Genomic DNA, 15,707 nt, shown 5'->3' on the forward strand with positions numbered 1-15,707 from the left:
CAGCCCCTCATGGACCTGATGGCCACAGGTGTCAACACCAAAACACCTCGCTTCTTTATTCATCGCAGAGACGGTCAGGCCCAGAACCTAGATGCTCTGGTTCAACCATGGCCAATGGAGGGGCTGTTGTATGTGTTCCCTCCGTGGCCATTAGTGGGCAGAATTCTTCTCCGCATAGTTCGACATCCGGGCCTTGTGGTTCTGGTGGCTTCGGATTGGCCCAGATGGCTGTGGTACGTGGATCTGGTGAGGCATCTGATGGCGGATCCTCTTCCTCTGCCTCTCTTGGATTGCCTTCTGACTCAGGGTCCCATTCCAATGTTCGATCCGGATCCTTTCTGTCTTTCGGCTTGGCTCTTGAAAGGGATCTCCTAGGTAAGAAGATAAAGTGATCTCAACTCTCTTGGGGTCCTGAAAGCTTTCCACCTGTTGGGCTTATGTGAGGCTTGGCGTATATTTGAGGAGTGGTGTGCTGCGCATGGAGTGGTCTCTTTTCGCGCTTCCCTGCCTACCATCTTAGAGTTCTTGCAGGATGGCCTGGACAGGGGACTGGCTTGGTCTTCTCTCCGGGTTCAGCTTGCGCCTTTGTCAGCCTTTCATGGGTTGTTCACCAAATATCGCGTCCCGACATGCTTGAACATCCACACGGTAGTATCTGACAAAGGAATGCAGAGAAGACCAAACTGCCTTGCAAATATCCACTGGAGGCACTAGAGAAGACTCAGCCCAAGAAGCTGCCTTACCTGTAGTGGAATGAGCCTTGAGAAATTCTGGAACAGACTTTTTGTTCAGAAGATAAATGGAAGCAATAGTTTCCTTGATCCAACGTGCAATAGTAGCCTTAGAAGTGCCATCCCCCTTACGAGGACCCACTAGAAGGACAAAGTGATGATCTGATTTCCTGATCTCCTGGGTCCTCTGCACATAAGAGCGAAGAACCCAACCGACATCCAACTTGCACAACTGTCTCTGCTCAGAAGAGCCCTACGGCTACCCAACACCGGGAGAATCACTGCCTGATTGACTTGAAAAGGAGAAACTACCTTTGGCAGAAAGGAAAGAACAGGCCTCAAGACAACTGCTTGACTTCAACATCCAGACACTGCTTGGTTGAGGTGTGCATCAAGCAGTTCTGATTAGAGTCTGGCTTCACACCCTTTTCAAAAGAGCTTACAATCTAGTCAAGACAAACTGGACAAGAATGTGCATTAATACACTGTGCTTAGGTGGTGGAATTAGAGGGAATAAGACAGGTAATAAATAATAACTTTATTTTTCTATACCGCCAACACCCCAAAAAGTTCTAGGTCAGTGGTCTCAAACTCAAACCCTTTGCAGGGCCACATTTTGGATTTGTCGGTACTCCGGAGGGCCACAGAAAAAATAGTTAATATCTTATTAAAGAAATGACAATTTTGCATGAGGTAAAACTCTTTATAGTTTATAAATCTTTCCTATTGGCTAAGTCTTAATAATAATATTGTAATTTATAGCTAAAGAAACATATGATCAAGAAACTTTTATTTTACTTTTGTGATTGATAAACATACTGAGGGCCTCAAAATAGTACCTGGTGGGCCGCAAGTTTGAGACCACTGTTCTAGGTGGTTCATTGGTGCTTAATGCTTCCCAGCTGTCTGCAAACAAATTAGAAGTGTGCAGGGCCATAACTCTATGCATGCCATTACTGGCTCTGCTACTTTCCCTTCTCCATTCCCCTCTCCCCCAGTGAAAAAGAAAGCTGACCTGCACTAGTAGCTCAGTTTTTTTAAACTTATAAACTACAGTGGTTGCAGAGAAATGAGCTCTCAAAGCTGTTGCTAATATTGCAGTAGGAGCAGCCTTCAAAACCCCTCACTGGAGATACTGGAGTGAGGTTCATTCCTGTCATGTTATGTGTAAAAGTAAACCATTTGGATAAATTCCCCTTGAGAGATACTCACTATACATAATTTCTTGATTTAAAGGCAATTGGAGAGTATCAGACTTAATGATACACAAATGGAATACACAGTGAGGCTTGGAACATCACAGGATAACGTTATCAATAGCAAGCCTAACTACCAAGACATATTGAATGAACAAAGTCATATGTTTAGCTACATGGAGCTTGTGGTGAGTTATTAGAATGTGGTGAAAATATCAGAAATTCAAAACAGAATCACTTGACATCTTTAAAGCATGTTGGCAGGACATTTTTCAAGTAAGTGAAATTAGCAAAAGTGTAGAACAGTTTTGTATCTGTGTTTGGACTTGTTCTTTTAAATTACAGGAACTGAAAATGCAAGTTCCCATCTGTTTCATAGGTTTGCCAGAGATAAATGAGTCAATGCTGGTCTTGCCCTAACAGAATACCAACCATAAGCTTATATATGGAAAGTGCCCTGAGGTATGCAAATTCAGGGTTCTGAGTGAGCATTATGCATAGGAAATGTAGGCGGTGGAGGGTTTCTGCATTTGAAAGAGGTAACAGCCATTTCAGTTCTCTTTGAGGAGCTGGTAAACCATTAAATGGCATAAAGGAAATGTAAACCAATTATCTGAAGCAGAGGTAATTTACAAGTTTATTGCAGTGTGATAGAAGGTAAAGATTACAGGATTATGAACCCACTAGGGAGTACCTGAATGTACTATGTAATCTGCTTTGGTTGTACCACAGAAAGGTGGTATATCAAATCCATTACCCAGTTCAGGCAAGTAAATAACTTATTCTACAGTATGAGTTCTGGGGAATTATACTTAAGCAAAACAACAAAAAGATTGTGGAACAGAAAATTAGATATACCAGTTTAATATTATTTGGACGCTTATTAAACTACAATCTTAAAACAATCCACAAAGGGTGTATACAGTCACAAGTGACCCACAAGATAAAAACTAAATGTATAAAATACAAATGACCCAACATGGGCCGTGTTTTGGCAAACTAAATGCCTTCCTTAAGGGTCTATATAGGGTTCTTGGCTCTCTTAAATATAAAAGCATAAAAATCTCAAAAAATCAAAGTAGTTAAGAGGCTAAAAATAAATAGTACAGCACACACCTCCAATGTATGCTGGTGTCATTTTTATTTTGCCAAGACATGGCCCATGTTGGATCATTTTGTATTTTATACATTATTTACTTTATTTTGTGGGTCAATTGTGACTATACATCCTTTGTGGATTGTTTTCATGATTATTATTTTTAAGTTACCGTATTTTTGCTCCATAAGATGCACTTTTTTTCCACCCAAAAGTGGGTGGAAATCTCGGTACATCTTTTGAAGCGAAGGCACAAATTTTGTTACCTTCCCCCCTCGGTACCATTGTAAAACCCGCCTACCGCAGCACCTTTCTAAACCCACCCGCCTGCTGCCGCCGCACCACCTTTTTAAAAAACAAACAAACCCCCGTCCTCCTCCTGTCGCCGTTCCCCTTTTTTTACCTGGTGGTCCAGCACCCTCGTCTTATTTCCCGGCCAGCAGCAAAACAGATCAGCAGCACGGACATCAGGAACAAGCTTTACGTTCTCCTGCTCGGCCCTGTGTTGCTTTCCGCGAGAACTTATGGCAGCATTCTCCTTTGCCCCTAAGCCTGCAGATTCAGGTACTAATTGGCATAACTGGGTCGCTATCTCCAAATCCACCTATCTTTCCCTCGCCCCCCTTTCCACTAAATCCATCTCCTATCCCCGCAAGGCCCCTTGGTTCCTCCCATATCACAGAGAGCTAAAACAGAAATGTCGAGCTCTGGAGCGCATATGGAAAAAATCAAAATATCCTATAGACAGACAATCCTGGAGAGTCAATATCAAGCTGTACAATATAGCACTAAAAAAAGCAAGAAAGAACTTCTATGGTGACAAAATCTCCAGGTCCAACAATCAAAGCAGTACTCTATTCAACATCTGTCGCTCCCTAACCTCCAAAAGAGACCCCACCTTGCTCCCCCCCTCTCCCTCAGCCGATGTTCTAGCAAAATTCTTAAGGTTTCTTCCTTGAGATGCTCTTTCCCTCCTTCAGTCTCTTACAACTCCCTAGTGCCCACCAATTCCACTCCCACCCTAATGGTCTCCAACCCTATCCCAGCTGACAGATCCTGGACCACCTTTGAGCGCGTATCTGAATCCCTGGTCCTCAATCTCTGCCTCAAACTGAAATCCTGTAATTGCTCCTTGGACCCATTCCCCTCCTACCTATACGAGAACATTCCCGCTCAGGCTATTTCTTCTATCACCATTCTCATAAACTCCGCCCTTCAGTTGGGCCATTTCTCCCCAGAAATGGGTCATATCGCCTTGACCCCACTACTGAAAAAATCGGACCTTGACACTTCCATACCATCCAGCTATCGCCCAATTACAAATATCCCTCTCCTAACCAAGATGCTAGAGTCCATCATTTCTTCCCAACTCTCATCATACTTAGAGAGATTCTCTATTCTTTTACCCTATCAATATGGCTTTCGTCCTAACTTCAGCACCGAATCCCTACTGTCTTCCCTGATTTCAAGGGTTCAACAACTTCACTCTCGAAACAAGTTCGCCGTCCTCCTACAATTTGACCTTTCCGCTGCTTTCGACGTTGTTCACCATGATATTCTTGTTTACCAACTCTCTGAAATAGGTATCAACTCCACAGTCCTAGGTTGGTTCTCTAAATTCCTCCGCTCTCGTTCTTACATTGTTAACATGAATGGCACCTCATCCTCCCCCTGGAAACCGCATTGTGGAGTCCCGCAAGGCTCTCCACTATCCCCTATCCTTTTCAACATCTATATGTCCTCCCTAAAACACCTCCACCTATCCCCCCTTGAAACAATTTACACTTTTGCAGACGACATCCTCGTCCTCCTCGAGACCGATTCAAACCTCACCGACCTGTCTAAGAACATATCCTCTTGTATAATGAACCTACAATCCTGGGCCCACACTGTGCAAATGAAATTGAATGAGTCCAAAACAGGACTTCTTTGGCTCGGTCCAAAACTAGATCACCTACCCACCTCCATCCCACTACTCTCTGGCTCCTCTCTGCAGCTTGAGTTCTCGAGCAAGGTCTTGGGCATCATCATTGATTCCACATTGTCCTTCAATGACCACCTCCAATCCTTGATAAAAAAAAATGCTTTTTCAGCCTTCACATGCTGAGGAAAGTTAGATCCTGCTTCCATCAAAAACATTTTACCCTCCTTGTCCAATCCATCATCCTCTCCAGATTGGACTATTGCAACTCTATCTACTTAAGTCTAACTAAGAAAAACCTCCACAGACTCCAACGGATTCAGAATGCCGCGGCCAAGCTCATCTTTGCTAAAAGTAAATTTGACCATGTCTCCCCGCTCCTGGCCAAGCTCCACTGGCTTCCGATAATCGCCAGGGTCCACTATAAATGCGCCTGTTTAGCTTTCAAAATCCTATATGGTATCCTCCCTCCCTTTATCCCTCTTTCTTGGAATTCCTCAAACCCTAATACCACCAGATCCTCCCACAAATTAAAACTATCCTTCCCCTCGCTAAAAGGCATTTCCCACACAGGAAAGCTAGGGACCTCCCTCCACTTCAAAATCACTGAGCTTTGTAACAACCTTACCTCCCCTCTTCGGAACTTGAGCTCTCTCCAAGTTTTCCGCAAACATCTGAAAACCTGGCTTTTCTCAAAAAATGTAAGTCTCCCTCCAACTTAAGAATCAAGGAAACTCTTATATCTTGGCATCCCAAGTCCTCTAAATTTTCTTCACACTTCTACCTCTAACCCTCTGTTGTAGTTCCTTCCTATTTCTCCTACTGTAAACCGCGTCAAGCTCTACGAACGTGGAGATGATGCGGTATACAAACCTAAGGATTGGATTAGATTAGATTAGTTATCTAAATATCAGTTTTGAGAATTTATATCTGCTGTCTATATTGTGCACTATATTTTTCTGGTTTTCTATAGTTGTTACTGAGGTGACATTGCATATTTTAAAGTCATCTGCCTTGACCTCTTTGAAAAAAGAAATTAATATAAATGATAAGCATTTTCTCTGTGTACAGTGTGCTGGGTTGTTGTTTTTTTATTTTGTGGTTACCATTACTGTATATTATTATATTGCGTATATATGAAAAATGGATGGAAGAAATTGCATTACAATTAGTATTATTATGGGGGTGGGATCTGGGGAAGAGCCTGGGCGGAGTACTCAGTTGATATTTGTTAGACTTGGGGGTACTTGGCTTGAAGTTGAAAAACTCTGTATTAGATTACAGAACTATCATTTGACCTAGGGAGCTATGGAAAAATCTTTGAAACATTAAGTGAGTCGTGAACAGAAAAAGTTTGGGAACCACTGTGCTATACAAATGATTATAGACAGAACTTTTCTAGGCAGCTTTTGGAGGGAGGCATTTTGTAAGAGTCTGTGAGCACACTGTTCTTTCTTTTCTAGATGGATGAACTATATGAGTCAGTCAATTTATTCCACTCATTTATGGATGATGTTTCGGAATACCTGAGGAATATTTCACTGAAACTTGGTAAGAAAAGTTAGTTTGCTAAAATATAGAGAGAACCCTTAGACCTTAGTTGTTTATGGTTTATGTGGCAAGCCAAAGACCAAGTAGTTTAGAAACTCTTAAATATACAATTAATACCTGGCCTCTGAATCACTGTCATCTTCCCCCCACCCCTAGTTTAAAAGTAGTTCTTGCTCCTTTTTAAACATTAGCACAAGCAGCCTGGTTTCACCCCAATTAAGGTGGAGCCAATCTTGAATCTGGCTGAGGAGCGTCCGTATTCCACGTGCCGCAGGAGCAATGCGCTGAGCACCCTCTTCCCTCTAGGGCAGGGGTAGTCAATTCCAGTCTTCGAGAGTGTGGCCGTCGGAGCAATCCCAGATAGGATTTTAAGGCTCTGAGCACGGCTACACATAAAAATGAACATTTGCGTGAGACCCGACATGGAGTCTTCCTGTAGGACTGGATTCAAAAACAAACTCCAAAATAAAGTCCCAACACTCAGTCAAGTTAAATAAACAGTTCACTTTACTTAATGTCTTTGGAACAGGTAAGTAATGTCCCTCAGCATTCTGATATTTTTCCCTCCAGATTGTATACAGCATTCATCAGGGAAAAAGAAAATCAAACAATTGCCAAAAGGGGCAAAGAAACAAAAGTCAGCTTGTTTAGCTATCAGCTTTACTTTGCCACAGTTTCTAGGTCTTGCCTCATACCAAGACCTTGGCTCCCTAGAGCTTACTTAGACTGCAGGAAAGCAGTTGCTTTATTCAGTCCCAAAACCCAAAATTATAATCCAACATACAGGTATCTTTCATTTAGTCCATAGCACAAAAATAAAGGAAAAACAGCCTCTGGCAATCACTAATTATGGCTGCCAGGAAAAAGAGAGAGTCACAGGATTTGCACAATTATTGGCCTGAAAACAGACTACCAATTCCCTCCCAGGTGGAAGCACATCCTCTCCCACACTCTCTCTCTAAGCTATCACAGCAAAACACAGCACACAAACAGTTTGCAAACACCTTCACTGTTTGTGGCTCAGCATTAAGTTCACCTGCATGGGTTCAGGTTCATTCTCCTCCCAAGTCCAAGCCTCTGGAATTTCCATGAGCTCTTCAGATTGAGATAGTTCACCAGGCTGTCCAAACTGCTCTACCTCCATAGGCTGGCACTCGTTGTCCCTGTCTGGCTGGGCAGGATCCTTAGGAAGGCAAGGACCTAGCTTCCTTCCTAACCGGCTTGTTTTTCTACTGGAAGAGACAGGGTTATATAGTTTGGGGAAACGCCCTGCTGTGTCAGCCCTGGCAGTGTTCCAAGGGCCTCTTGAGCTCCCCTGGTGGTCAGTGCTATTATTTAGCTCATTCATAACCTGATCCTTCCCAATTCCTCCCCGGGATTTCTTTTTCACTTCTTTCTTTTCTGAACAGACTGGGACCTGAGCTTGGTGTATACCTGCCTGGTCACATACCCCCACCGTTAAAGATTGGTTATCCTGGCAACGTTCTCCATTTTCAGGGATACGAGACAGGATATCCACATTGGTATTCAAATGACCTGGCCGGTGGACTACCGTAAACCTAAAGGTTTGTAGGGCTAAGTACCATCTTGTCAGACGGGCATTGTTGTTCCTCATAGTCCCTAGCCATTTCAATGCCGCATGGTCAGTGACTAGCGTAAACTGTCGCTCACCCAAGTAGTGTTCTAGTGTTTGCATCGCCCATTTGGCTGCTAGACACTCTAACTCTACTGCAGCGTAGCTTCTTTCGTTAGGGTGCAACTTTCTACTCAGATACAAAATAGGATGTTCAATACCTTGTTTTTCTTGACTCAATATGGCCCCTAACCCACAGCCCGAAGCATCAGTCTGTAATATCAGTGGTTTCGTAAAGTCAATGGCAGCTAACACGGGCTGTCTACACAAACTGTCCTTAAGATCCTGAAAAGCCTTTCTGCTCTCTGTCCCCCACTGTAAGTGGTCCGGGGCGTCTTTCTTCAACAGGTTAGTGAGTGGGGTTGCTCTGGTAGCAAAATCAGGAATAAATCGTCTATAGTACCCCATTAATCCCAAAAACCCTCGTAACTGTTTTTTGGTATGAGGTTGAGGATATTCTCGGATACATTGTACCTTATCTACTAAGGGTTTAATGTGCCCCTTCCCCACGGTATACCCTAAATATTTGACTTCACGTTGCCCCAAAAAACATTTCTTAGGGTTGACTGTAAAGCCGGCCTTCCTTAAAGAAGTCAGTACTGCCGCCACCTGTTCAAGATGCAGAGACCACGAAGAAGAATATATCACTATATCGTCTAAATAGGCTTCTGCATATGCCTGATGCCCCCTCAATACCTCGTTTACTGCCCTTTGACAAGTCGCCGCTGCCCCATGTAAACCGAATGGCATACGGGTAAACTGGTATAACCCGTAGGGTGTACTAAAAGCAGTTTTTGGTTTTGCATTGTTAGTCAGCGGGATTTGCCAATACCCCTTGGTTAAATCAATGGTGGTAAGGTATTGAGCCTGCCCTAGGCGATCCAATAATTCATCCACGCGGGGCATTGGGAAGGCGTCGAACTGCGACACTTCATTCACCTGCCGAAAATCTATGCAAAAACGTGATGAACCATCAGCCTTGGGGACTATAACAATAGGGCTGCACCAGGGGCTTTGTGAGGGTTCTATAACCCCTAATGTCAGCATTTCCTGCACTAATTCAGTAACCAATTTTTTCTTGTCTTCTGACAACCTATAGGGTCGTACTCTAACTACCTTACCTGGGTCAGTTATGATATCATGAGAGACACCTTTGGTACGCCCTGGAATAGATGAGAAGACATCAGAAAATTTCTTAACCAGAGCTTGGACCTGTTGGGCCTGTATGGATGATAATTCCGTCCCTATATTTACTTGCTCCACCCGTTCCCAATCTGCAACCTGGGGCCCCAAATCATCCTCCTGGCACCTTTGCGCCACCAGAGCTAGGACTTCCCTATCATGCCAGGGTTTAAGCAGATTTATGTGGTAGGTTTGTATGCGGCCCTTCTCGTCCTTGACTTTATAACTCACAGGTCCTACTTTCCCTACTACCGTTGCCGGGCCTTTCCAGTGAGCTAAAAATTTATGAGGATCAGACGGTACTAAAATTAGCACTCTGTCCCCTATCATCAACTGACGCTCTTTCGCCCTACGGTCATAATACACTTTTTGTTTCTTTTGGGCCCATTCAAGATTCTCCTTTCCCAGTTTAGACACTTGGGTAAGTTTCTGTTTTAATTGGGAGAGATAGGAAATAACATTCATGTCATGCTCCTCAGGAGGGTCCCAACCCTCCTTGACTATATCTAATAATCCCCTAGGAGCCCTTCCATATAGCATCTCGAAGGGACTTACTCCCAGCGAGTCTTGTACCCGTTCCCGAGCAGCAAAGAGGACAAACGGGATAAACAAGTCCCAATCTTTAATGTTATTCCCTAATCCTTTTTTTAACATGTGCTTCAGGGTCTGATTGAACCTCTCTACCATCCCATTTGCCTGGGGATGATAGGCAGAGGTCCTAATGTGCCTGACCCCTAGGTCTTCCCAGAATCTTTCCATCTCTCTAGATAAAAAATTGCTCCCTTGATCTGATAAGACCTCCCGTGGAAAACCTATGGCGCAGAACAACCCCATTAACTCCTTCATAAGGATTTTTGAGGAAGTTCGGCGAAGCGGAAAGGCCCAGGGAAACCTGGTGGCAACATCCATCACCACAAAGATGAAGTTGTGGCCTCTAGGAGTCCGCTCTAAAGGTCCAATGATATCCATGGCTAACCTTTTGAGCGGTTCTTCAACTACGGGAATAGGAATCAAAGGAGCTCTCGCTGGCTTACTCAGGGTTAACCTTTGACAGGTCGGGCAAGTTTTACAAAAGTCTTCTATTTCCCCTCTTTGTCCTGGCCAAAAAAACCGGCGTAGTACCTGAATCTGAGTAGCTTGTACTCCTTTGTGACTGGCTAATGGGGAATCATGAGCAGTCTGTAAAATGGCTTTTCGGAATCCCTTAGGTACTACCAACTGTTCGCTGACTTCCTTTGGATTCTCCCCTTCTTTACATTCCTTATAAAGGAGCCCCTTCTTAATACGAAAGCCGCTCCGCCCTGAGTGGGGCCCTGTAGCTTGACTCCATAACTCCTGTAAGGAAGGGTCTGTTCTTTGTTCCTTAGCAAATGTGGGAAAAGTATTAACTATTTCCTGAGGCAACCTGGGGAACTCTTGTGAATCACCCGCCCTCCTAAGAGACTGAGCTCTCAATTGTTGCTGCTTTCTTTTCTGAGCCCTTGAAGCTCTTGCCTGTCTTTGAGTGGGTTTCTCTACTACTCCATCTTGAAAGGGGAACACTTTTCCTAGTTCAATCTCCGGATCTCCTGTGGATAAACCCTGAGACCGCGTATTTATCAAACTATGCTTGGTACCTAGATACTCTCCCAACCCCGGCCAATCCTGGCCCAGGATTAGGTCAAATGGAGCCTCAGGAACCAAAGCTACCGCTACCTGATATACCCTATCGTGATGTAAAATGGTGGTAGGTCTAAGCGAATAGTGCCTACTATCACCATGTACACATTTAATCGTGACTCGCCCTATATTATCGGGACCCTTCTCCCCGGGAAATACCTTCTTCCAGAAACGTACCGACATCATAGACTGATCAGCCCCTGTGTCAACTAAAGCTATGGTTTTTTCTCCTCTCACAGACACCGGAGTAGTGCATGTGAGCTTCAAGCCTTGCCTGGGAATACTTATTCGGGGGTCTCTGACTTTAGCCCCGTTTCTCTGGTTGGATAGATTGACGGTGCTACCCACCTTTTGTGTGCGTCCCCGTCTCCTACCGGCATAATCTTTACTACTTCCTCCTTGCGGCTTAAGCCTGATTGCAGGGGTAGGAGAATCTTTGGAAATATATTTTTTTCCCCACCTCCCGTGTGAATTCCCGGGGTCCTGCCTTAGTAAGTGTCCCTGCCCTCTATATGCATCTCCTCCTAAAAGCTCTGGATTATTAATAACTTCCAGGACAGGCACGGGACTCTCAAACCAGCAACATACATCCTCAGGGTTGTCTCCAGACACTCCCTCGCTCCTATTTAAATATGTCAAAGAGTTCATTCCTACCGGAGCTGAATAGGTCAGGTTAGCTACCTCTGGTCTTGTGGGTTGAGCAGTTGCTTGTTGCAGTATCTGCGCAGCTACTTTGGCCTGTAGCTGTACAGTTGCCATTAGTTCCGCATACTGTTGTAGCATAGTGTCCTGGCGGAGTTGCCAACGAGACTCATTGTTTTTTAGAATTCCTGCTATCTCCTCAGCCTGACTTCGGTCTTCCTCGGCCAATGCTGCCAATAACTGGGTCTGCTCCATATCGAGGACCTGCAAGGTAAACAAAAAGACAAGGAACCCAAGTGTGGCTGCTTGGTACCCGTGTTCCTCCCCTTTACCAGACCCCCCAGCCTAGGTACTCTTACCAATAGTACTGGTGAGTCTGCGCCTTTGGGTTTTAGGCCTCCTTGGCCCCCAGTCGTTCTCCGCACGGCTTGTCTCCCTCTGGAACTCTGGTCCACTGGAACCGATTCAGGAACTCTGCTCTGGAACTCCGGTCCACTGGAACCGACTCAGGAACTCTGCTCTGGGTCTCTCCGCACGGCTCTGGAACTCCGGTCTGGCGTTATCCAACTCCACACTCCCACTGAACTCCACAGTGCTCCTCCCAAAGAAATACTGCAGATCTATTCTCTGGGTTTCCGGTTTCCGGCTGGAAACTCCTCCTCTGCATAAATCTCAGGAAACTTTAGATTAAGCACTCGAACAACAACAAAAAAAAAAAATTAGACTTCTTAGGCCAACAACTAGTCCACAGTTCAATTGACCACAACAGAAAGCCAAAAAGCCTTTTCCAGCACAAGTCCAAAAAAAAACGTTTTTTTTTTTTTTGTTTTTTTTTTCCAAAAAAGTGATTCCCACCAGTGTCCTACAGGAGGCGCAATATCCCACTCCTGATACCAATTATGTGGCCGTCGGAGCAATCCCAGATAGGATTTTAAGGCTCTGAGCACGGCTACACATAAAAATGAACATTTGCGTGAGACCCGACATGGAGTCTTCCTGTAGGACTGGATTCAAAAACAAACTCCAAAATAAAGTCCCAACACTCAGTCAAGTTAAATAAACAGTTCACTTTACTTAATGTCTTTGGAACAGGTAAGTAATGTCCCTCAGCATTCTGATATTTTTCCCTCCAGATTGTATACAGCATTCATCAGGGAAAAAGAAAATCAAACAATTGCCAAAAGGGGCAAAGAAACAAAAGTCAGCTTGTTTAGCTATCAGCTTTACTTTGCCACAGTTTCTAGGTCTTGCCTCATACCAAGACCTTGGCTCCCTAGAGCTTACTTAGACTGCAGGAAAGCAGTTGCTTTATTCAGTCCCAAAACCCAAAATTATAATCCAACATACAGGTATCTTTCATTTAGTCCATAGCACAAAAATAAAGGAAAAACAGCCTCTGGCAATCACTAATTATGGCTGCCAGGAAAAAGAGAGAGTCACAGGATTTGCACAATTATTGGCCTGAAAACAGACTACCAATTCCCTCCCAGGTGGAAGCACATCCTCTCCCACACTCTCTCTCTAAGCTATCACAGCAAAACACAGCACACAAACAGTTTGCAAACACCTTCACTGTTTGTGGCTCAGCATTAAGTTCACCTGCATGGGTTCAGGTTCATTCTCCTCCCAAGTCCAAGCCTCTGGAATTTCCATGAGCTCTTCAGATTGAGATAGTTCACCAGGCTGTCCAAACTGCTCTACCTCCATAGGCTGGCACTCGTTGTCCCTGTCTGGCTGGGCAGGATCCTTAGGAAGGCAAGGACCTAGCTTCCTTCCTAACCGGCTTGTTTTTCTACTGGAAGAGACAGGGTTATATAGTTTGGGGAAACGCCCTGCTGTGTCAGCCCTGGCAGTGTTCCAAGGGCCTCTTGAGCTCCCCTGGTGGTCAGTGCTATTATTTAGCTCATTCATAACCTGATCCTTCCCAATTCCTCCCCGGGATTTCTTTTTCACTTCTTTCTTTTCTGAACAGACTGGGACCTGAGCTTGGTGTATACCTGCCTGGTCACAAGAGCCACAGGCAGGTCAGGTTTTTGGGATATCCACAATAAATATTATTCGGTTTTTTTTAATATTCGCGGGCCGGCTCTGCCCCTAAGCCCCGCAAATACGGAGGGAGAAGTGTATTGTATATATGAAGTGTATATGAAAAATGAAAGGAAAAAATTGATTACAATTAGTAACATGGGCAGGATCTGGGGCATTGGTTTAGAGGATATGGGTTTAGGGTGGAGCTTGGTTAGGTCTGTGGATGTCGACGTGATGATGTCACGCATGCATGTGATGTCATCACGGCACCATTCGAGCACTTCCGGGTGCCTTGAGTTGTGGCCACTATCTCCGGCCTGCGCTACATTTTCAGACTTCATTGTGGCCCCGGATCATTTTTGAGTTGTGCAGGCCTAGTCTAGAATGTCTCAATTATTGCACTGGAAATAAAGATTATACTGCATACAAGACATTTTTAAGCAGTGTAGGGATTGGACTATGCCTATCATACATGGAGGAGACCTTAACTGAATAATGAACAGGAAGACAGATTGAATAAATTGGAAGGAAAGAGGAACAGTAATTTTTCGCTGCAAGGTGAGTTTTGTCTAGCTCAGGGGTAGGCAGTTCCGGTCCTCGAGTGCTACAGGCCGATCAGGTTTTCAGGATATATACAATGAATATACATGAGATAGATTTGCATCTCAAGGAGGCAGTGCATGCAAATCCATCTGATGCATATTCATTGTAGATATCCCAAAACCTGACCGGCCTGTGGCTCTCGAGGACCGGAATTGCCTACCCCTACTCTAGGGCAATGGAGTCTCAGGTGGCTCTTTTTGTTAAAAAAAAAAAAAATCCTTTCTAGAGTCTTTAGCAACATGGTGTCCTCAGCATAGCACAGTTGAATGGACGCCTCAGGACTCACAAGGAGAGTCCTTGCAGATGTCCTTAATATGTTGGTCTGATGTGCAAAGCCTATATGGCTAGGGTCCACCTTGGGGATTAGCGCCTAACAAAACCACCTGGGAAGCAGTCCAGAGGAAGGTGATGAAAATGGTAGGAGGTTTGTGCCAGAAGATGTATGAGGAGAGACTGGAAACCCTGAATATGTATATCCTAGAGCAGGGGTGATGTTATACAATTTCAGGTGTTCCCAGCCTTCCACCTCCCAGTCTGCATCCTTTGCCAGAAAGGCTCAAAGACGCCAGACCGAAGGATGGCTCTGCAGATAGGGACTGGCTGTCGGCATTTCTTCCTGCCTGGATGCGCATTACATCCAACCAGTGGGTCTTGGACGTTATTTGGTCAGGCTTCAAGCTGGAATATGCTTGACCTCTGACAGATTGATTTGTTGGCTCTCCTTCAGGATGCCCAGGGGAAAAAGAGCACTCGAGGTTCAAGCCACTGTTCCAGCGCTTGCTGGATATTCCAGCTATAGAGCCAGTACCGCCCGACTGCTCAGGCAGATACTCCATATACTTTATTGTACCAAAGACATGCTCAGAAGATTGGAGGCCTATTCTGAATCTTCAGCACATGAATGCAGATCTTCAGATTCCCTGATTGCGCATGGAGACCATGCATTCGGTCATTGCAGCAGTGGCGCCAGAAGAGTTTCTTGCTGCTCTGGATCTCAGAGGCGTACTTGCACATTCCCATTTTTCTGGCCCACCACAAGTTTTTGTGGGTTCATGTTCTGGACCAGCATTTCCAGTTTTTGGCACTGCCCTTTGGGCTGGCTTCAGTGCCCCGTACATTTACTAAGGTGATGGTGGTAGTGGCAGCTTACCTGTGAAAGATGGGTCTCCAGGTTCACCTTTAACATAGTAACATAGTAGATGACGGCAGATAAAGACCCGAATGGTCCATCCAGTCTGTCCAACCTGATTCAATTTAAAAAAAATTTTTTTATTTTTTTTTCTTCTTAGCTATTTCTGGGCAAGAATCCAAAGCTTTACCCGGTACTATGCTTGGGTTCCACCTGCCGAAATCTCTGTTAAGACTTACTCCAGCCCATCTACACCCTCCCAGCCATTGAAGCCCTCCCCTGCCCATCCTCTACCAAACGGCCATACACAGACACAGACCGTGCAAGTCTGCCCAG

At 44.7% G+C, this 15,707-nt stretch overlaps 1 protein-coding gene across 1 annotated transcript in view; it reads left to right on the forward strand.

Moving 5' to 3' along the window:
- The window catches only part of LOC117346534 (kinetochore-associated protein DSN1 homolog), an 82,940-nt gene that overhangs the window by 62,132 nt on the left and 5,101 nt on the right, over positions 1 to 15,707 (forward strand). The window contains exons 8-9 of the mRNA XM_033916264.1: positions 1,968 to 2,115; positions 6,408 to 6,495. Coding sequence (XP_033772155.1) covers positions 1,968 to 2,115; positions 6,408 to 6,495 — 236 coding nt within the window. The remainder of the gene's footprint in view (positions 1 to 1,967; positions 2,116 to 6,407; positions 6,496 to 15,707) is intronic.

Source organism: Geotrypetes seraphini, chromosome 12, assembly GCF_902459505.1.
Source record: "Geotrypetes seraphini chromosome 12, aGeoSer1.1, whole genome shotgun sequence".
Lineage (NCBI taxonomy): Eukaryota > Metazoa > Chordata > Amphibia > Gymnophiona > Dermophiidae > Geotrypetes > Geotrypetes seraphini.